At 44.0% G+C, this 24,809-nt stretch overlaps 1 protein-coding gene and 1 pseudogene across 1 annotated transcript; both read right to left on the minus strand.

Moving 5' to 3' along the window:
- Positions 1 to 3,613: 3,613 nt before the first annotated feature.
- On the minus strand, positions 3,614 to 13,766 carry LOC124024561 (annotated as a pseudogene).
- A 1,905-nt stretch (positions 13,767 to 15,671) lies between these two features.
- LOC124024557 (synapse-associated protein 1-like) lies at positions 15,672 to 24,496 on the minus strand. The gene is made up of 9 exons (XM_046338473.1): positions 23,563 to 24,496; positions 23,268 to 23,386; positions 23,031 to 23,097; positions 18,228 to 18,301; positions 17,927 to 18,066; positions 17,260 to 17,411; positions 17,022 to 17,083; positions 16,721 to 16,874; positions 15,672 to 16,266 (listed from the first exon to the last, which is right to left on the minus strand). Exons 1-9 carry the CDS (start codon positions 23,768 to 23,770, stop codon positions 16,139 to 16,141), a joined length of 1,104 nt encoding a protein of 367 aa, XP_046194429.1. The 5' UTR covers positions 23,771 to 24,496; the 3' UTR covers positions 15,672 to 16,138.
- Between the last annotated feature and the right edge of the window lie 313 nt (positions 24,497 to 24,809).

Genomic DNA, 24,809 nt, shown 5'->3' on the forward strand with positions numbered 1-24,809 from the left:
TAGATGTCTTTACGTAACCTGAGTTTAACTGGCGGGCATCCACAATAGCCTGAGTGCCAGTCTGTTTGTGCTTTTTGCCTACTTCATTGCTGTCAGTCAAGCCAAACATTTAGCATGACAATGAGTTGGCATAATAGCCCAAGCAGATGGACTCAGGCTACATCCAACTGGACCACATCACACACTTGATTTAGACTTGAGGTTAAGATGCAGTATCCCCCCAAACCGTGGCTTGGACCCATCTTAACATTCACGTTTAAAACTTCAGGGGCTGTGCTCTGAATTACATCCTTATGACTTCACAAGAAAACAAAAGACAATGTAAGCTGGTGATATGAGGTTCAGGTCGATGACAGGGTGATCGGGCCAATAGGGGAACCTGGGTAGTGTTTATTAGGGCACGGATCCGATCACGGTTTAAATATTTTGCAGCTGGAAACAGTTTCAGTGATTGAACCCAGTTTCAATTTGTTTTCTTGTTTGATGCCTAATGAACACAACCCTGACCTGGGGCCCAAAACCACCATCATTCTCATTACAAGAGATTGGTTACATTTTCACATTGTCGGCAAGTATCTCCAATGCCAAATAAGTTCTTAGTGAACGTTTGCATCGTGTTTGAATTACATATGTTTCGTTTGTATAAAAAAAATGCAAATCACATTTTTCCAGTATAAAGTATAAGATGACAAGGCACCTTATAAATCCATGTGTCTTTTTGCTTCCAGAAATAAAACCAATTTCTGTCTATTAACAAAACAAAAACAAGACATAAGGAATAGAAAGAAGCCTATTTGGAGCCCAAGGAACATTACGTCCCATATAAATGTTCACTGGTCTGGAACACAACCAAGTTATCCAAGCAGACCCAGTTCCTGAAGGCCCACAGTGTCTGCAGTAAAGTGCCTCACTGACTTCTCCAACCAAATGATCACACAGAAGTACAATTACATTGTGAGCCCTTAACCATTGGGTAAATGACCCAGTGAGCCCTTAACCATTGGATAAATGACCCAGTGAGCCCTTAACCATTGGGTAAATGACCCAGTGAGCCCTTAACCATTGGATAAATGACCCAGTGAGCCCTTAACCATTGGATAAATGACCCAGTGAGCCCTTAACCATTGGGTAAATGACCCAGTGAGCCCTTAACCATTGGGTAAATGACCCAGTGAGCCCTTAACCATTGGGTAAATGACCCAGTGAGCCCTTAACCATTGGGTAAATGACCCAGTGAGCCCTTAACCATTGGGTAAATGACCCAGTGAGCCCTTAACCATTGGATAAATGACCCAGTGAGCCCTTAACCATTGGGTAAATGACCCAGTGAGCCCTTAACCATTGGGTAAATGACCCAGTGAGCCCTTAACCATTGGATAAATGACCCAGTGAGCCCTTAACCATTGGGTAAATGACCCAGTGAGCCCTTAACCATTGGGTAAATGACCCAGTGAGCCCTTAACCATCATAAATGACCCAGTGAGCCCTTAACCATTGGATAAATGACCCAGAGCCCTTAACCATTGGGTAAATTGACCAGAAACACACAGACCATCATGGGAGGTATCAGGCTATGGAGCCAGTTTGTCAAGTTGGACCAGACAACACACAGACCTGGGACCAGGCTATTGTGCTGTTTGTCAAATTGGACCAGACACACAGACCTGGGACCAGGCTATTGTGCTGTTTGTCAAATTGGACCAGACAACACACAGACCTGGGACCAGGCTATTGTGCTGTTTGTCAAGTTGGACCAGACAACACACAGACCTGGGACCAGGCTATTGTGCTGTTTGTCAAGTTGGACCAGACAACACACAGATCTGGGACCAGGCTACTGAAATTACAAACCAGGAAAGCCTGTAGATACAGCAGCATCAGAACCAGGGGGTCCTCCTGCAGAAACCGGGAACCTACAATGACTGAACGTGCCGTCTGTTGACTGCAGGGCATCTTGGTCAAAGCTGAACAGATTTAACCCTTCAGACTCAGTCTCATGTTAAAAGGACAGGGATGTTTCCTTTCCAAGTCCCAGGTGCTGCAGAAAGGAGACTTGACTGAAACTAAACACCAGTGTTGAGGTATTAGAAAGACAGTAGATTCCATCATGACAAGCCAACGACTGAAATGGCCCAGCCGTAGAAATACAAGTCAACCAATCATGTTACGACATTGACTTGACTGGGAATTCCCATCCTAGTAAATCTATGGTACCTGCTCTGAGATAAACATTGTATGTTTGCAACTCTTCTACTGTACAATGCCCTGCTATTTCTGGTCCTAGACAGAGATTAGATTCAGTTAGTCACGACGATGCAACAAGGCTCCTTTAATATAGCAATATGCATATGATAGAATTTAAATCCCACTACAATATCAGTTCAAAATATATTTAATCTGAACACTGTTAAGAGTTCTAAAAGATATTTAATCTGACTACAATTCCACAGCTCCAAAATATCCAAAATATAGATTTTTCAATGGAAGAAAGCTGCACAGAGACGTGAGAAAGAAAAAGTATAATTTTAGTCCAACTGGAAAGCTGCTGAACAACAACAGCCCTGTGACTGACCACAGGAAAGCTGCTGAACAACAGCCCTGTGACTGACCACAGGAAAGCTGCTGAACAACAACAGCCCTGTGACTGACCACAGGAAAGCTGCTGAACAACAGCCCTGTGACTGACCACAGGAAACAACAGCTGCTGAACAACAACAACAGCCCTGTGACTGACCACAGGAAAGCTGCTGAACAACAGCCCTGTGACTGACCACAGGAAAGCTGCTGAACAACAGCCCTGTGACTGACCACAGGAAAGCTGCTGAACAACAACAGCCCTGTGACTGACCACAGGAAAGCTGCTGAACAACAGCCCTGTGACTGACCACAGGAAAGCTGCTGAACAACAGCCCTGTGACTGACCACAGGAAAGCTGCTGAACAACAGCCCTGTGACTGACCACAGGAAAGCTGCTGAACAACAGCCCTGTGACTGACCACAGGAAAGCTGCTGAACAACAACAGCCCTGTGACTGACCACAGGAAAGCTGCTGAACAACAACAGCCCTGTGACTGACCACAGGAAAGCTGCTGAACAACAACAGCCCTGTGACTGACCACAGGAAAGCTGCTGAACAACAACAGCCCTGTGACTGACCACAGGAAAGCTGCTGAACAACAGCCCTGTGACTGACCACAGGAAAGCTGCTGAACAACAACAGCCCTGTGACTGACCACAGGAAAGCTGCTGAACAACAACAGCCCTGTGACTGACCACAGGAAAGCTGCTGAACAACAGCCCTGTGACTGACCACAGGAAAGCTGCTGAACAACAGCCCTGTGACTGACCACAGGAAAGCTGCTGAACAACAACAGCCCTGTGACTGACCACAGGAAAGCTGCTGAACAACAACAGCCCTGTGACTGACCAACAGCATGAAGACAATCATCTAAGAAAATACAAATGTGGTAGAAAAGGGGGGAGCCTCGTGCTCACCACAAAGCCCAGTTTTACAATGTACAGTCAGGGCAAAAAGTATTAAATTCATTGTTAATAATGCAGTCATTTTAATCTTAATTATAACTTTAACACACAAAAAAAAGATATACTGTATTCAAATATACCCTCCAAAAGGCAGAGGGGTTAGTGGCTCAGTTGTCAAGTTGCTCTGTGGTGGAGGACTCCAGCTCCAGTTCAGGGGTAGTAAGGGGCTGCGTCTCTTCCCCCTCCCAGGCGGAGACATCTCATCCTGGGTAGACTCCTGGCTGGGCTGGGGGTCTGGAGGTCCCGTCCCCTCCTCCTCGGTTGTTGACTGTAGGTCTCCCAGTTTGGTGGTGAGGTCGTCCCTCTCCTTCTGCAAAGCCTGGCACAGTTTCTCAAGGCACTCCAGCTTCCCATGCAGACCCTTGTAATGTTTGTCCCGCAGTGTCTTCTGGAAAGGACGAACAGCCAACGACATTAAACATCAGATATTCTACAATTAAGTGACATCATTCATTGAGATACTTTGTGAAATTTTACAGTACAAAATATTCTTAAATGTCTGCTGCTATTAGTAAATGATAAAGTAAGATGGCCCTTTGGGAGAGTTTCTCATCATCTCACCTCCTCAGCCATCTGTAGCAGAGCCTGATTGTTGGTCTCCCACTTCGTTCTCCACAGAGTCGTCTCCTTCTCCAGCTTCTTGATCTTCTTGGTCATCTGGAGCACAGAAAAAAGATCAGAGCTACAGAGAGGTACCTCAACCCTCCCAGCTAGAGAGAGGTCTGTCGACAGACCTCGACCCTCCCAGCTAGAGAGAGGTCTGTCGACAGACCTCGACCGTCCCAGCTAGAGAGAGGTCTGTCGACAGACCTCGACCGTCCCAGCTAGAGAGAGGTCTGTCGACAGACCTAAACCCTCCCAGCTAGAGAGAGGTCTGTCGACAGACCTCGACCGTCCCAGCTAGAGAGAGGTCTGTCGACAGACCTCGACCGTCCCAGCTAGAGAGAGGTCTGTCGACAGACCTAAACCCTCCCAGCTATATACCAAAGAAACACAAGAGTGTTTCATGTTAAATGTTCAGTTCCAAACCTTCTCCATCTCCAGTCTGAGAGGTCTGTGAACACCTCGACCCTCCCAGCCAGAGTGGTCTGAAACTCCTCGACCCTCCCATGCTACAGAGAGAGCTGTCGACAAAACACATGAACACAGTCACCCTGCAAAGAGAGGTCTGTCACAGAACACAGTCACCCAGCACATATATACACATGAACATGTCACCCTGCACATATATACACCTCCCAGCCCAGAGAGAGGTCTGTCACAGACCTGCACCCAGCACATGAACACAGTCACCCTGTCGACAGACCTACGAACACAGTCCCCTGCAAATAAACACCTGTCGACAGTCCCCCGTCCCAGCTATAAAGGTCTGTCGACAGTCCCCCGTCCCATATAAAGACATTCTGTCGACAGTCACCCGTCCATATAAACAGGTCTTCACACACAGTCACCCTCCATATAAACCGTTCCCCTCCATATAAACACACATTCAGAGGTCTGTCGACAGTCCCCCGTCCCATATAAACACATTCACCCTCCATATAAACACACTTCGACAGACCAGTCCCGTCCCAGCTAAACAGGTCTGTCGACAGACCTCCCGTCCCATAAACACAGGTCTGTCATACAGACCTCCATATAAACAGTCCCAGCTCCATATAAACACAGTCACATACATTCACCCTCCATATAAACACAGTCACATACAGTCCCCCTCCATATAAACAGTCCCCCTCCATATAAACACAGTCACAGACATTCACCGTCCCATATAAACACAGTCACATACATTCACCCTCCATATAAAGAGATTCACCCTCCATATAAACACACATTCACCCTCCATATAAACACACATTCACATACAGTCCCCCTCCATATAAACAGTCCCCCTCCATATAAACACATTCACATACAGTCCCCCTCCATATAAACACTGTCACAGACAGTCACCCTCCGTATAAACACAGTCACATACAGTCACCCTCCATATAAACAGTCCCACAAGAGTGTTTCATGTTAAATGTTCAGTTCCAAACCTTCCCCATCTCCTGTCTGAAGGTAGTGACACCTCCGTATTTTCACAGTCACATTGGTCTGAAACTCCACAAACTTGTCCATGTACAAAGAGAGTACAAATCCAAAACACAAACACATTCACATACAGTCCCCCTCCATATAAACACATTCACATACAGTCCCCCTCCATATAAACAGTCACATACAGTCCCCCTCCATATAAACACATTCACACACAGTCCCCCTCCATATAAACACATTCACATCCAGTCACCCTCCATATAAACACACATTCACACACAGTCCCCCTCCATATAAACACACATTCACACACAGTCCCCCTCCATATAAACACACATTCACACACAGTCCCCCTCCATATAAACACATTCACACACAGTCACATCCAGTCACCCTCCATATAAACACACATTCACACACAGTCACATCCAGTCACCCTCCATATAAACACATTCACACACAGTCACATTCAGTCCCCCTCCATATAAACACACATTCACACACAGTCCCCCTCCATATAAACACACATTCACACAGTCCCCCTCCATATAAACACATTCACACACAGTCCCCCTCCATATAAACACAGTCACATCCAGTCCCCCTCCATATAAACACACATTCACATACAGTCCCCCTCCATATAAACACACATTCACATACAGTCCCCCTCCATATAAACAGTCACATACAGTCCCCCTCCATATAAACAGTCACATACAGTCCCCCTCCATATAAACAGTCACATACAGTCCCCCTCCATATAAACTGACTGCCAGAACAGGGAAGGAAAAGGCAGCTAGTTACCTGCTGTTTGAGCTGCGTCTCCTGTTCCTTCAACAGCTCACACTCATGTCTCACTCTGTGGCGTCTTTCAGGAGCTGAAAGGAGACAAATGGTCACAACTTCTGACAGACGGACAACCGATCAGTCAATGAGTCAACGCAAACGGACAACCGATACAGTCAATGAGTCAACCCTCCAGATAAACAGTCAATTCACATACAGTCCCCCCATATAAACAGTCAATGAGTCAACGCAAAAACAACATTCAGTCAATGAGTCAACCAAACAGACAACCATACAGTCAATGAGTCAACACAAACAGACAACCTACAGTCAATGAAACGCAAACAGACAACATACAGTCAATGAGTCCATATAAACAAACGGACAACACATACAGTCAATCCATATAAACACAACCGATACAGTCAATGAGTCAACGCAAACAGACAACCATACAGTCAATGAGTCAACGCAAACAGACCCCGATACAATCAATGAGTCAACGCAAACAGTACAATCCATAAAAAACAGTCACATACAGTCAACGCAAACGACAACCGATACAATCAATGAGTCAACGCAAACAGACAACCGATACAGTCAACTAGTTACGCTGCAGGACAACCGATACAGTCAATGCAAACGGACAACCTGTTCAATGCAAACAGACAACCGATACAGTCAATGAGTCAACGCAAACAGACAACGATACAGTCAACGAGTCAACGCAAACAGACAACAGACGGAAATGAGTCAACGCAAACAGACAACGGACAACCGAACAGACAATGAGTCAACGCAAACAGACAACAATGACAACGCAATACAGAGTCAATGAGTCAACGCAAACAGACAACGAGTCAACGATACAGTCAATGAGTCAACGCAAACAGACAACCGATACAGTCAATGAGTCAACGCAAACAGACAACCGATACAGTCAACAGTCAATGAAACAGTCAACCGATACAGTCAATGCAAACAGACAACCGATACAGTCAATGAGTCAACGCAAACAGACAACCGATACAGTCAATGAGTCAACGCAAACAGACAACCGATACAGTCAATGAGTCAACGCAAACAGACAACCGATACAGTCAATGAGTCAACGCAAACAGACAACGACAACGCAAACAGACAATGAGTCAACGCAAACAGACAACCGAAACAGACAATGAGTCAACGCAAACAGACAACGAGACAACCGATACAGTCAATGAGTCAACGCAAACAGACAACCGATACAGTCAACGAGTCAACGCAAACAGACAACCGAGTCAACGCAAACAGACAATGAGTCAACGCAAACAGACAACCGCAAACAGACAATGAGTCAACGCAAACAGACAACCGACAGTCAACGAGTCAACGCAAACAGACAACCGACAGTCAACGAGTCAACGCAAACAGACAACCGACAGTCAACGAGTCAACGCAAACAGACAACCGATACAGTCAACGAGTCAACGCAAACAGACAACCGATACAGTCAATGAGTCAACGCAAACAGACAACCGATACAGTCAATGAGTCAACGCAAACCGATACAATCAGAGTCAACGCAAACCCGATACAATCAATGAGTCAACGCAAACAGACAACCGATACAGTCAATGAGTCAACGCAAACAGACAACCGATACAGTCAATGAGTCAACGCAAACAGACAACCGATACAGTCAATGAGTCAACGCAAACGGACAACCGATACAGTCAATGAGTCAACGCAAACAGACAACCGATACAGTCAATGAGTCAACGCAAACAGACAACCGATACAGTCAATGAGTCAACGCAAACAGACAACCGATACAATCAATGAGTCAACGCAAACAGACAACCGATACAATCAATGAGTCAACGCAAACCGATACAATCAATGAGTCAACGCAAACAGACAACCGATACAGTCAACGAGTCAACGCAAACAGTCAACCGATACAGTCAACGCAAACGGACAACCGATACAGTCAATGCAAACAGACAACCGATACAGTCAATGAGTCAACGCAAACAGACAACCGATACAGTCAATGAGTCAACGCAAACAGACAACCGATACAGTCAATGAGTCAACGCAAACAGACAACCGATACAGTCAATGAGTCAACGCAAACAGACAACGAAACAGACAATGAGTCAACGCAAACAGACAACCGCAAACAGTCAACGAGTCAACGCAAACAGACAACCGAAACAGACAACGAGTCAACGCAAACAGACAACGAGTCAACGAAACAGACAACGAGTCAACGCAAACAGACAACCGAGTCACGCAAACAGATGAGTCAACGCAAACAGACAACGAGTCAACGCAAACAGTCAATGAGTCAACGCAAACAGACAACGAGTCAACGATACAGACAACGAGTCAACGCAAACAGACAACGAGTCAACGCAAACAGACAACGAGTCAACGCAAACAGACAACGAGTCGATACAGACAACGAGTCAACGCAAACAGACAACGAGTCAACGCAAACAGACAACGAGTCAACGCAAACAGACAACGAGTCAACGCAACAGACAACGAGTCAACGCAAAGACAACGACAACCAAAACAGACAACGAGTCAACGCAGTCAGACAAACAGACAGACAACGAGTCAACGCAAACAGACAACGAGTCAACGCAACCAGACAACGAGTCAACGCAACCAGACAACGAGTCAACGCAACCAGACAACGAGTCAACAAAACCAGACAACGAGTCAACAAAACCAGACAACGAGTCAATGCAAACAGACAACGAGTCAACGCAAACAGACAACGAGTCAACGCAAACAGACAACGAGTCAACGCAAACAGACAACGAGTCAACGCAAACAGACAACGAGTCAACGCAAACAGACAACGAGTCAACGCAAACAGACAACCGACAGTCAACGAGTCAACGCAAACAGACAACCGACAGTCAACGAGTCAACGCAAACAGACAACCGATACAGTCAATGAGTCAACGCAAACAGACAACCGATACAATCAATGAGTCAACGCAAACAGACAACGTTCACTCACTTCCAGTTATTAGAGAGAAACACAAAGTGTCCTGGGTTGTGTTCATTAGGCACCTGGACCTCATTTGAAGTTGCAAGTGATAAATGTTTTCAGTTGTGTGCCCCATGGAACACAAGCCTCCAGTTATTTGTAGCTAGCTAGAGCATCACCATAACAACCCAGTGGGACTCACAAAGTCATCGCCATAACAACCCAGTGGGACTCACAAAGTCTCTCTCTCTCTGCTGCTTCCCTTCCAACTCTCTCATCAGCTCAGCTGTCCTCTGGAGCTTGGCATCCACCAACTGCTGCTGCTTCTCCTTGTGCTTGAACACCTTGTCAATGTGCTGGGAACAGACAGACAGACAGACAGGACACCGTGTCAAGGTGCTGGGGACAGACAGAAAGAACACCGTGTCAAGGTGCTGGGGACAGACAGAAAGAACACCGTGTCAAGGTGCTGGGGACAGACAGAAAGAACACCGTGTCAAGGTGCTGGGGACAGACAGAAAGAACACCGTGTCAAGGTGCTGGGGACAGACAGAAAGAACAGTGTCAATGTGCTGGGGACAGAGAAAGAACACCGTGTCAAGGTGCTGGGGACAGACAGAAAGAACACCGTGTCAAGGTGCTGGGGACAGACAGAAAGAACACCGTGTCAAGGTGCTGGGGACAGACAGAAAGAACACCGTGTCAATGTGCTGGGGACAGACAGAAAGAACACCGTGTCAAGGTGCTGGGGACAGACAGAAAGAACACCGTGTCAATGTGCTGGGGACAGACAGAAAGAACACCGTGTCAATGTGCTGGGGACAGACAGAAAGAACACCGTGTCAATGTGCTGGGGACAGACAGAAAGAACACTGTGTCAATGTGCTAGGACAGACAGAAAGAACACCGTGTCAATGTGCTGGGACAGACAGAAAGAACACCGTGTCAATGTGCTGGGACAGACAGGACAGACAGGACACCGTGTCAATGTGCTGGGACAGACAGAAAGAACACCGTGTCAATGTGCTGGGACAGACAGGACAGGACAGACAGGACACCGTGTCAATGTGCTGGGGACAGACAGAAAGAACACTGTGTCAATGTGCTGGGACAGACAGGACAGGACAGACAGGACACCGTGTCAATGTGCTGGGGACAGACAGAAAGAACACTGTGTCAATGTGCTGGGGACAGACAGAAAGAACACCGTGTCAATGTGCTGGGGACAGACAGAAAGAACACCGTGTCAATGTGCTGGGGACAGACAGAAAGAACACCGTGTCAATGTGCTGGGGACAGACAGAAAGAACACTGTGTCAATGTGCTGGGGACAGACAGAAAGAACACCGTGTCAATGTGCTGGGGACAGACAGAAAGAACACCGTGTCAATGTGCTGGGACAGACAGAAAGAACACTGTGTCAATGTGCTGGGACAGACAGGACAGGACAGGACACCTTGTCACACAGACAGGACACCTTGTCAATGTGCTGGGACAGACAGGACACCTTGACAGGACACCGTGTCAATGTGCTGGGGACAGACAGAAAGAACACTGTGTCAATGTGCTGGGACAGACAGGACAGGACAGACAGGACACCTTGTCAATGTACTGGGACAGACAGGACACCTTGTCAATGTGCTGGGACAGACAGGACACCTTGTCAATGTGCTGGGACAGACAGGACACCTTGTCAATGTGCTGGGACAGACAGGACACCTTGTCAATGTGCTGGGACAGACAGGACACCTTGTCAATGTGCTGGGACAGACAGGACACCTTGTCAATGTGCTGGGACAGACAGGACACCTTGTCAATGTGCTGGGACAGACAGGACACCTTGTCAATGTGCTGGGACAGACAGGACAGACAAGACAGGACAGGACAGACAGGACAGACCAGAGATAAAGCTGGATGGAACTTCATGCGTCAGATTTCCAGAGGCTCTTAAATGCGTTTAACATGTTGAAAAATACACCTAGTAAAAAAGACCCATCGGGGCAATTCCAAACTAAATCCCAGTAAACGTGTTGAAACATGGAGTAATCGTCTCATCAAAGCACCAATCAGACTGCTCCTACATGTTGTAGGTCGGCCATAGGCACCTGACTAAAGAGACAGAAGGGGTAGAGAGAGAGAACGATGGGGAGAGAGAGACAGAATGGGAGGAATAGAGAGAATGTGTGCATGTGAAAAGACAGAGTAGAAAGAGGTAAGCGTCTCGTCCTCCTACCTCCTCCCTGAGCTCGTACTGTTTGATGAGCCTGTTGAGTTTCTGGGCCAGCTCCATGTTCTCCTGGCGCAGCTTGGAGTTGTGAGAGTTGTGCTGTTCCATCTGTACCTCGATCTGGTTCAGCGTCACCTGGAAGTGAAGGGTGGCCTCCTTCCGACGCTCCTCATACTCTCTGGACCGTTGCGTGTTGTCATCCTGACATGGGATATGGCAAAACGTTCAATTTCCAAAAAACAATGGTAACAGGGATGGGGGTCAATTCTGTTTTCGATTCATGAATTCTATTGAAATTTAATTCATTCATAAAAAACATTTTCTATGAAGAGTTTTCACTTCCGGAATTGACTGAATTTAAACCTAAATCGAACCCAACCCTGAATACTCCCTGTATGTAGCTCCATTCTTGTGGACTCTATTTCATTCCTCGTGTTAGTTACCATTTTATTTTTGCTACTCTGCATCGTTGGGAAAGGTCCGTAAGCAAGCATTTCACTATAAAGTCCAGTTGTATTCAGAGCATGTGATGAATACCATGTGATTTGATACAAGCATAGAGATCCTATGATTCTATATGTAGTTCAATGAGTACACAGGCTTACAGTAGCCACTAACTGACTTGCTGTGTGACAGACTCTCCTCACTACCTACCTTGAGGGTCTTATTGTGTCTCTGCAGTTCCCTACAGAGACTCTCCAGCTTGCTGTGTGACAGACTCTCCTCACTACCTACCTTGAGGGTCTTATTGTGTCTCTGCAGTTCCCTACAGAGGCTCTCCAGCTTGCTGCGTGACAGACTCTCCTCACTACCTACCTTGAGGGTCTTATTGTGTCTCTGCAGTTCCCTACAGAGGCTCTCCAGCTTGCTGCGTGACAGACTCTCCTCACTACCTACCTTGAGGGTCTTATTGTGTCTCTGCAGTTCCCTACAGAGACTCTCCAGCTTGCTGCGTGACAGACTCTCCTCACTACCTACCTTGAGGGTCTTATTGTGTCTCTGCAGTTCCCTACAGAGACTCTCCAGCTTGCTGCGTGACAGACTCTCCTCACTACCTACCTTGAGGGTCTTATTGTGTCTCTGCAGTTCCCTACAGAGACTCTCCAGCTTGCTGCGTGACAGACTCTCCTCACTACCTACCTTGAGGGTCTTATTGTGTCTCTGCAGTTCCCTACAGAGACTCTCCAGCTTGCTGCGTGACAGACTCTCCTCACTACCTACCTTGAGGGTCTTATTGTGTCTCTGCAGTTCCCGACAGAGGCTCTCCAGCTTGCTGCGTGACAGGATGGCCTTGCTGTGTTCACTCTGCAGGTGGATCTTCTCTTTGACCATCTGGGACTGCTTCTTCTGCAGCACCTTCACCTGCTTCTGTATACTGCGGCTCTCCTCCAGCTGTCAATCAATCAATCAATCAATCAATCAAAGCTGTCACAGGACATAAAGGCGTAGTGATACTAAAAACACCATTTGAACAGAGATTCAAATGAGACCTGGTTAGTGTTCATTAGGCATGAAATGGAAAAAAAACTAACCGAATTGGTGTAATTACGAATTCTCGTTTTGCTTTCGGTTGCAAAATAGTTTTCCCAGGGTGTGTACTAATATATACAATCTGGTGTATACAATCTCAAGACACAAATAGGGATGAACATGTTAGCTGATCGACTAGCAGTGGCCCACTGTGATTTATTAGATGAAAACAATCCCTTAAAGCAGCATAGACATGTGGAGGCTTCCAGCTCTTACCGAATCAGCATACTTCTTGCACAAAGCGGCCAGCTTCTCCTCTGGCGAGGCTAGTGTGGTCAGGGCTTGCATCAGTAAGAGAACCTCTTTTCCTGTTACAAAACAACAAGTGAAGAGATCAGCCACTTGTCAAGGTTGAAGAGGAAGGGACATTCTCAATAACTTGGCTAAAATCACCATGACAGCATGCAGTGGTTTCCATATATTACCTCACACACGTTAGACAGGCAACGACAGTCTCGTGTTAACCTACCCAATCCCTTTTGGTCCTTGATCTTGCCACCACCACCGCCTGGGTCCAGCTCAGCATTGTTGGGGTCCAGGGGGCAGTCCTCTCTCCCTGGAGTCTCCCCTCTCACCTCCTCACTGCAGCAGCTACTGACCAGCTCAAACATCCCCAGGTGCTCCTGGCTACCTGGGCTGTCCAGCTCTGGAGGGAGCTGCTGCCAGATCCCCCACTAGCCCCCGAGTCGCCACCTCCATTCCACAGAACCCTGCGGCCTCCATGATATTGGTCCCAAACTGGCAAAGAGGAAAAGTTAACTCAGTGAAATATAGGTGGTCGTATCCACCTGACCATGTGAGTACACCTGACCATTACATTTACATTTAAGTCATTTAGCAGATGCTCTTATGTGAGTACCCCTGACTATTTGAGTACACCTGACCATTTGAGTACACCTGACCATTTGAGTACACCCCTGACCATTTGAGTACACCTGACCATGTGAGTACCCCTGACCATGTGAGTACCCCTGACCATGTGAGTGACCATGCCTGACCATGTGAGTACCCTGACCATGAGTACGCCTGACCATGTGAGTACACCTGACCATGTGAGTAAGCATTGATTCAAATCGTTAACAGAACCGGTTCATACTTGATCATTCCCTGATCTTGTCAGTGGTGTGTAAATTATTTCAATAGCCTCAACAACACATGTAAACATTAATAGTAATGAGACAGCAAGTTAGCAACCACATGCTGTCCTCCGTTTTATGTCTCTGGTCCGGACTCTAGCAAGGCACCAACTCTCGCAGGGCAAGACAGGTCCCCACCTTTAACTCTGACCTGACCAAGGGTCACCAAGTACAGATCATTCTAATAACTAGGGCAGCATTGACAGTAGTGGTAACTATAGTTATTCATATATTAATGAAACACTGGACCACAGTTCCCTCAACAATCAAGAAGGGATAGAATCCTTTAAGAAGATAGTTGAGGATTACCACGTGCGAGACCTAACAGCACCAACAGAAGGACTCGCCATATAAATCAGCACAAGAACCCCTCAATTTCCTTGATTTAGTTAAAACTGACTAGATAACCCGGACACCGAAGATAAAATCATTATCCGACTGAACACAAGTGAAGGATGTAGCCTAAACACCGCTGTTGCAGTTACAATTTAGACACCCAAACAAATAAACACCCAAACAAGTAAACTTGCCACACAGTAGTGGCAATAAAACGAGCTACCTAACGTTGGCTAATTTTGATATATTATTAGCAGGCACTAGCTAGCCAATTCGTGTTAGCTAATAACCTCCAAACAATTTCAAGTGACTTTACCTACCCAGCTAATAGCTATACTGATAGGAAAACATTGCGCCATGTATCGGCTACGCTAAAGCTAATGGATGTAGCTAGCGAGCCACAGATCTAAATAATCTAGTTAGCATAGCTATAACGTCAGTCACAGTAACCTTTGGTATGCTAGGCTAGCTAGCTTTGACACGAGCTAGCTGTAGGTTAGCTTGTTAGCTGAGTAACAAATCCAACGTTGACATTCAACTCAACAAAAAGTGTGGACTAAAGTGTTTCTATCAAGTATTGATTGATGTATGGATTATTGAACGTAAGTATAGAAAGAAAATACCACCAAGCAATAATTCGCAAACTGTTTGGGTTTGGCAGGTGCGTGAGTCCACACTGTGCCAACTTATGCTAAGCTAACAACCTGTCACTGCCAAACTATGCTATGGACTTCCTTAGTAAATAAAACATGTTTTCTCTTTTGTTTGACTGTAACGTGTTACAATCATTTAGAAATACAGACATCATCTGTGTAGGGTCAGTGAAACACAGAAAAGGGCGATAAAGTACCAGACTGTACCTGTATGTGTTTACTGTTTAAATCGACTGTGTCTCTGGCATCCGAGTGTGTCGCTATGATGTGACGCAATATATAATGGCGGGGCGGGGCGGGGCGGGGCGGGGCTGCTTGACCCTATTGTCATGTTGCATAAACAACACCAAAACAAAACCCTTCCCTATACAGCCCTTTAGATATAACAATATGTCTGTAACTTTCATTAAGGAAAGACATTTAGACAATTGGAAAGAAGTATATTTATTAGGGTAAAAACTGAAAGCAGGATTTGAGTAGCACAGAAACAAGTATTACTTGGATAGATGTACACATCCCAACTGCAAAAGAATTCCAGAAAAAGAAAAGAGCAGAATAGAGAAAAAATAACAATATGCAATATGTCAGTTGCCTCCTCGGCCATAAACGTTCACAGCTAAAATGACAGCCAGCCACTAAACTGTACAGACAGAAAATGTATATTATACAGTATTTCAACACCTGACCACCACCAGATCAGAATACACCCCATAGATGTTCCCATTCTAGAGTGTGCTGAAACAAACAGTTAATGGTTTGTATGCAGCGGTTCCCTTCATTTCTATACCATTCTATTTCTATGGTCTAGACTAGACAAGGTCATGGTTTCTGATCCTTCGTGGTGCTCTCTCTCATATCAGAGATACTAGACTGAAGCAAGACGGGTCGGTCACCTCTACTCGTCCGACTGAAGCATCTTCTCGATCTCTTTATCCCAGTTGTCATCTTTGTTGTCTGCCTCCGTCACCACCTCATACTCCTGTAACTCAGCCTGGAGTTCCTTCTCCCAGTCCGCTGTCTCCTCTGAACAAATAACAGCATTATGAGATCAATGCTACAGACTGAAGAGAAAACAACTAAACATGCCATTCACTCTCCTCTAATTCAACATCCAGCTCTACCACCTGAGCCATTATATTAAATCCAAGCTCTTTCCAGGTTCCAGTGAAATCAACCAATATAACTCTGGAGTTCTTGCTGGTTGTTTGTTACTCTAGATATGTTCTAATAGTTCTAGAACTGACCCTCTGGAGTTCTTGCTGGTTGTTTGTTACTCTAGATATGTTCTAATAGTTCTAGAACTGACCCTCTGGTTCTTGTTACTCTAGATATGTTCTAATAGTTCTAGAACTGACCCTCTGGTTCTTGCTGGTTGTTTGTTACTCTAGATATGTTCTAATAGTTCTAGAACTGACCCTCTGGAGTTCTTGCTGGTTGTTTGTTACTCTAGATATGTTCTAATAGTTCTAGAACTGACCCTCTGGAGTTGCAGCATCCTCCTTCTTGTCCAGCACCAGCTGTTCCATCTCTTTCCTCAGGTCTTCATGGTCGATGTTACAGGAGTCAAAGGCATCGCTCACAAACTCAGAGACCCCAGGGCTGGTGGAGATCTCATTCTCCTCTTCCTCCTGCTATTTAACAACATTAAAAAGAGAATCCAGACCATTTCATACATTTGACTTGATATTTACACAGTATTTCAGTGGTCTATATATAGACGTGCACAGAATTATTCAAAGGGGCTGACTTTTCTTCAGAAAAACAAAACATTGACTCACCTCTCCACTCTTGGGAATGTCACTAATGGATACTGGAGGTGTTTTTGGTCTGATGGTATTTTCTGCATGACAACAAACAACAATAACATGAAACAGAAGTTAGGCTATAAACTGTTGCTTGACAGTAGTTCACCAATTGCTCTGCTTTGCACATAACACCAATGCAGTGTTTTTAGTTAGGGACGTGTCAGGATCACACCAACTGAATTCCGAGCAACCATAGAACAGAATAGAGTACCTGTGAGGCTGACACCCTCCGGGCTGATGGTCTTCTGCTCCTCTCTGTGGTCTACAGCCTGCTGCTGTGCTGCCAGGGCCGTGAGCTGGGCCGACTGCTTTATCAGGGACACACGATAGAAGTAGTTCCTCCAGAACACATCCTCCTTCACTCTAAACATACAGAGCATTGAATATGTAAGTAACATACACATATACTGAAGGGTTAATCGATAACTTAATATGGGTGGAAACACGTATACAGTTCTTCCAATTTCAATGGCTGGTCCAAGCTTTGTGAACCCGTCTGATTGAGCGATAGCTCACCATTCTTTTTCAATTGAAAGAGGCTAAGAGGCTTATAATAATATAATAATAATAATATATGCCATTTAGCAGACGCTTTTATCCAAAGCGACTTACAGTCATGTGTGCATACATTCTACGTATGGGTGGTCCCGGGAATCGAACCCACTACCCTGGCGTTACAAGCGCCATGCTCTACCAACTGAGCTACAGAAGGACCACATGTTATCAATGGACAGGATTGGCATCATCCAACATTAGCCAACAGGCCAACTTTATGCCTGCAATCCCTATCTGTAAATAATTCTGAGTTGAATCGAGGCATGTTTGAAGTGCAATAATGGATTTGTAATGCATTAGATTTGTAATGGCTGTCTGCTGACTGTTTGGGGACCAGGTCGAAGCGCATCCTGTTCAGTAGCTCATCTTCCTGCAGCATCACCATGGCGATAGGATACATCTGCTCAGAGTCGAACTGGAACTGAACTCCAGCTGGTGGGTCTCTCAGGAAGTTCCTCCTGTCCTGGAATAACAGATCAATAAAGTTGTGATGAATTTAAATCAAATTGAAAAGGTACAATCAACACAATGCACTCTGACAGTGATGAGATACAATTGGATAGAATCAAATCACAAACTCTTAAGTGCACAATGTGGACAGAAAATGTTAGAAATGCTACTAACAGCGGACAAAGCCAGGATCTGTTGCTGCATGGTCTCCTCCTCACTGTAGCCAACCCATGGTGGTACAGCTGTGTCTGGAGGGGAACAAGAAGAAAACATTTTAGTTCCACCATGTATGTATGTATGTATGTATGTATATATATATATATGTATGTATATATGTATGTATGTATGTACATATGTATGTATGTATGTATGTATGTATGTATGTATATATATATATATATGTATAACTATGTCATGTTACTGGTATATCATCTCATAGAGTATGTATGTATTATAGTCTGTTTAGCTAACATTCTATGTATCTATGTATGTATATATATATGTACATATGTATATATACATACATATATACATATACATATATATACATATACATATATATATGGTACTATATATACATATATATATATATACATATGTATATTTTATTTATTGTGTTACCTGACCTGACTTAGCATCGGTTCTGTTCTCTTTGTTTTTAAATGTAATCTATTCTGAATTTGACACTTCTATTTCTTTACCTTGATATTGAATACGGCATTGTTGAGAAATATTGAAAGTAAGCATTTCATATGACTGTTTACACCTGTTGTGTCCTGTCATTATATAACTTAGTTAACTAAAACGAATCATGAAAAAACAATTTAGTAAACTGAAATAAAATAATTAGCAAACCCGTTTGAAAAACTAATACTATACTGGAATTATACTTTAAATGGCTGTAGCCATACTGAGTGTTAAGGCTAAAGCATATTACTGTAGACGATAATCGAGGAGTATATCCGGGGGGAGGTGCATCTGCGACAGTCAATAGACATATATATTATACATATAATATATATATACACTATATAAAAGTGATACATACAATATATATATATATATATACATATATATATATATATATAATGACTTATACATATGATACACATACATGGTATATATATATATATACAAGACTACTATCACACCGTCATACATATATATCTCCGCTTCACATGCTACAACATGGTATATACCGGACCAAAACAGCAGTGAAGACTGCTCTCACACCGTCACCCAGAGTATCTATATATTCACACTGCTACAACATGGTAGCTACCGGACCAAAACAGCAGTGAAGACTGCTCTCACACCGTCACATAGAGTATCTACATATTCACACTGCTACAACATGGTAGCTACATACAAAACAGCATGAAGACTGCTCTCACACCGTCACCCAGAGTATCTCCGCTTCACACTGCTACAACATGGTAGCTACCGGACCAAAACAGCAGTGAAGACTGCTACATCACATACATACATACATACATACATACATACATACATACATACATACATACATACATAATACATATACATAAGACTGCTATATACATATACATATATATATAGAGTATCTCCGCTTCACACTGCTACAACATGGTAGCTATATGTATATACATAGTGAATACTACATATATATACACATACATCATATATATGTATGTATCTCCGCTTCACACTGCTACAACATGGTAGCTATGGACCAAATACAGCATAAGACTGCTACATACACACATACATACATACATATCTACGCTTACATACTGCTACAACATATAGCTACATAAAACAGCATGAATACTACATATATATACACATCACCCATATATATACATACACTGCTACAACACATACATATATATACCAAACATACATAGATACATACATACATACATACATACATACATACATATATATACATACATATATAAATACATATACACATATATATACATACATACATATACATATACATACATACATATATATATATATATAACTATGATCATGTTTACTGGTATATCATCTCAAGAGTCTGAGGTTGCCAGTCTGTTTAGCTAACATTCTACTGTGTCATTTATCAGCAGTATCCCTGCACATTGATATGGTGCTGGTACTGGCCTGTAGAGTACATTCTCCTGTGGGTTTTATTTATTGTGTTACCTGACCTGACTTAGCATCGGTTCTGTTCTCTTTGTTTTTTTAAAGAATCTATTCTGAATTTGACACTTTTCTATTTCTTTACCTTGATATTGAATACGGCATTGTTGAGAAAGAGCTTGAAAGTAAGCATTTCACTTGACTGTTTACACCTGTTGTGTCCTGTCAGTATATAACTAGTTAACTAAAACGAATCATGAAAAAACAATTTAGTAAACTGAAATAAAATAATTAGCAAACCCGTTTGAAAAACTAAAACTATACTGGAATTATACTTTAAATGGCTGTAGCCATACTGAGTGTTAAGGCTAAAGCATATTACTGTAGACGAAAATCGAGGAGTGAAGTCCGGGGAGGTGCATCTGCGACAGTCAAAAGTCAGACACTAATGTGGTTTTCCAACAAGGCAAGTCGGACAATTTCCCCCCCAGAATGACTTGACAAAAGTGATCCGCTCCAACTGAAATGAGCACGACGGAAGACTGCTCTGTCACCCAGAGTATCTACGTCACCTGCTACAACATGGTAGCTACCGGACCAAAACAGCAGTCTGCTCTCCACACCGCACCCTATCTCCGCTCACACTGCTACAACATGGTAGCTACCGGACCAAAACAGCAGTGAAGACTGCTCTCACACCGTCACCCAGAGTATCTCCGCTTCACACTGCTACAACATGGTAGCTAACCAAAACAGCAGTGAAGGCTCTAACCCTGCCGCCTCACACTCTAACCACTGGCTACCCTGAAGACTGCTCTCACACCGTCACCCAGGCTAAATGGACTCACTACAGCAGTGACTCTTTCCTGGTTGTTGCTGGACTCACTACTACTGTTTACATCTGCCGGGGTGTTGAACTCATTCCATAGAAGGCCTAGTGTCTGCTGGTTTTTTGGTTTTTCCTTTCAATTTAGACCTAGACAACCAGGTGAGGGGAGTGTTTTACTAAATCAGTGACCATAATTCATCAGTCAAGTACAAGAGAGGAGCGAAAACCCGCAGACACACGGCCCATCGTGTGATGAGTTGGATATATATGATCGACATTCCCAAACGGGGGCACGCCAAATAAAAACGTGGTTCACATTTAAATATATATATATATATTTATTTTCTTCACATTTTCAAACAGTCAATTTATATATTTTTTAAACCTTTATTTAACTAGGCAAGTCAGTTAAGAACAAATTCTTATTTTCAATGACAGCCTAGGTACAGTGGGTTAACTGCCTGTTCAGCCTCAGAACGACAGATTTGTACCTTGTGACTCAGGCTTTGAACCTCTACCTCTAACCACTAGGCTACCCTCCGCCTCTAACGCTCTAACCACTAGGCTACCCTGCCGCCTCTACACTCTAACCACTAGGCTACCCTGCCGCCTCTACACTCTAACCACTAGGCTACCCTGCCGCCTCTACACTCTAACCACTAGGCTACCCTGCCGCCTCTACACTCTAACCACTAGGCTACCCTGCCGCCTCTACACTCTAACCACTAGGCTACGCTGCCGCCTCTACACTCTAACCACTAGGCTACCCTGCCCCAGAAATAACACGATGTCAAATACAGGTAGCCGAGTCAAATAATTAACATCCAATCACATTAACCGTTACTTTCTCGCAGGAATTCCACTAACTGTCCTTATGTAGCTGTTGCCCATTTGATTCCGATGCAGCAGAAGAGCTACTGCCCCCTTACCCGGGAAAGCACCAAGCTACTGCCCCCTTACCCGGGAAAGCACCAAGCTACTGCCCCCTTACCCGGGAAAGCACCAAACAACAGACAGGGACATTGGACCATCGAAGAGGCGCAAATATGATAACCACAATTACGGAGGTACTTTCCTGAAACGGATGACACAAACAACTTGATTCTTTATCCCTTTCATGCCCTGCCTCCAGTCCACTTACCGATATGTATGCACACATGACTGTAAGTCCTATGTGAAATGACTGGATCCTCGGCCCTCACTAGCATGAAAAGGAAATACTGGCACAGACTGTGTGTTGAAAATGATTTAAAACTGCTCTCTCCAATACAACCCAACATTGCAGTTATGTGCATCCTTTCAAGCACATCCTTCTCATTAACCTGTGGTGAGTTATTCACAATTTCGATGAACAAATAAGGTTTTATATGTAAGATGGTTAAATAAAGAGCTAAATGATTGATGATTATTATTTGTGCCCTGGTCCTATAAGAGCTCTTTGTCACTTCCCACGGGCCAGGTTGTGATGACAAACTCACTCACACCCATTCTTATGTTTAATAAATGTATCATATATTGTGTGTGTGGCAGGCTTACAATGATGGCAAAAAACAACATTTGAGAGTGCGCTGACCCTGGTGCTAGAGGGGGTACGTAGCTGGAGGTTGAATGTTTGAAGGGGTACGGGACTGTACGCCATCTCGATGAGTCTTCCTTTAAACCTATTACTGCCCCCCCCAGTGGCAGGAAGTGACATCCCCAAAACAAAACAACTATACATATACACACACAGGCTACTAGCGTCCCATGCATAGGCTACTGTCTGTCCCTAACACTAAAACAAAATCATATGAAAACGAAAATATTAATATTTTCATAAAACATTAACCAAATAAAAACGAATCAAGTGGATCTGAAAACTAAATAAATGAACCAAAGGTCAAATAAAAATCTGGAAATGAATAGAAACGAATATAAAAAAAAACACTAAATAATAACCTTGCTGTGCACATGACAAATGTTGATTTGAGGACACAGAGTACAAGGAGTGGAAGGTAAGCTAATCTCAAGTGGATATGATGTTATGTCTCCACACTGACCTGATTTCTTAGCTTTCTTTTCTTGGACAAATTTGTCCTGTTCTTTTTTGAAATCCCCCAAAATAGTCTGGAAAACAGAAACACAGACATGTGATGTTTACAAGACAGAAACCTCAAAGCTTCAAGAAATCAGCGGTTTTGAGCAAACACCAGAGGGATGTTACATAGCAACCGATGCTAACACTAAAAAACCCTCCTTGTCAAACAGGATTCAGGAAAGTTTAGTATGCCATGCACCTTGTCAAAAATTCCATCTATGTTCCCTTCTTCCACGCTCTTCTTGATGGTGTGTGCGGTCTCTGCCACAGAGTTGGAGATCTTCTTGGTAGCATTGCTGGCAAAGTTGAATATTAAGCCTGTATATGTAACAAGAATATAAAACCTGGATCAATTCTCAGCTTCAGATGGCATTGTCATTCAAGTTTTGCCAGGCAAACAATGTATTGTTGTCTCTTAGGCCTACATAATCATGATCAGTCTGTTAATCACTTTTCACATGAATATAAATGAAACCATCTATAATCTTCCTTACCACCGAATCCTTTAGCTTGCTGAGAGATGAGTTGGACGGTGTCTCCGTCCTCCTGCCCCAGTTCTTCTGTTGCTGGAGGTTCGTGTTGTTTGTTTACTTCATTTTGGTCTTGAACAATTTTCTCCTCCACAGCAACGTCAGCCACTTCGCTCTCCTCTGTCGTCGAGGTGTTCTCCATACCCAGCCACGTTCCCCACCCTTTGAACATTTTCACCGATGTCTTTCGCTCGTAGCTGTGATAGAAAATCGATTGTAAAACGAAGTTCTTAGAATGTTACCTTCATGGTTCTGTGTTTACGTCACAATGAAACGGTGCGATTCTTGTTCTTGTTCTTCGTCATAATAAATACAAAGCGAGCGCATTACTGCCGCCTGCTGTTACATCTGGGAAATGTTAGCTTCTATATCGTTTTGTAACAGGTTCGCTATGAGATCAAATGTGGGATTCGAACAACAGTGTGTTATTTTAAGAAGAAAAAAAATGGACCGCTTTGCCAGATAACCCTCCAAACTGTCCCACTGTATTTTTTTGTATTTTATTCACTACTTCTCATTCCATACCAACAGGTGACAGTGATGTCCCTTTTCATTGATTAGTTAGACAGTGATACGAAACAAATGAGGAAGTAATGGTGCTTTCAACAAAACTGGGACTCGGAAAAAAACGATGTCAAATCATGAAGTTAGTGATCTTCAGGCCGGGGCTTGTTTTTTTTCTCGAGTTTGCGGTTGTCTTGAACCAGAGATATTAGAGTACGTAATATCATGATTCCAAAGCTATATGATATTACAGAGAACAAGTTAATTATCTCACATATTGGAAAATAGTAGCATGTTGTACTTCTTTTTGACGAAATTAATGCGAATGTTTGGTTTTTGCGCTAGCGCCCAATTAACTCCCATTAACTATTTGAAGGAGAACGCTCCTTCTCCCAGAATCACCCAGAATGCACCACGCGGCCCATTGACGACGCATGGGCAACGAACACATTGGTCGTTCATGCGGTTTCCCATCTCCTCGAAAGTGTCTCTGCTTGAACGCTCCGAAGTCGGAGATTTCCGAGGTCCGAGCGGCTCAATAAAATCGTCTTTATACTTAAACCAAGATAGACCACAGCCTGTCGTTTCAAACGGGAACAAATTAATCTATTGGGCAGAACAAGCAAGGTGGTGGGCAGAGCCAAGCACGAACTAGAGAGATTCTATTGGCGCGTTCTAGCACGTATTTGCATATTTCCATTAGGGAA

Source organism: Oncorhynchus gorbuscha, unplaced genomic scaffold (assembly GCF_021184085.1).
Source record: "Oncorhynchus gorbuscha isolate QuinsamMale2020 ecotype Even-year unplaced genomic scaffold, OgorEven_v1.0 Un_scaffold_1925, whole genome shotgun sequence".
NCBI classification, from domain to species: domain Eukaryota; kingdom Metazoa; phylum Chordata; class Actinopteri; order Salmoniformes; family Salmonidae; genus Oncorhynchus; species Oncorhynchus gorbuscha.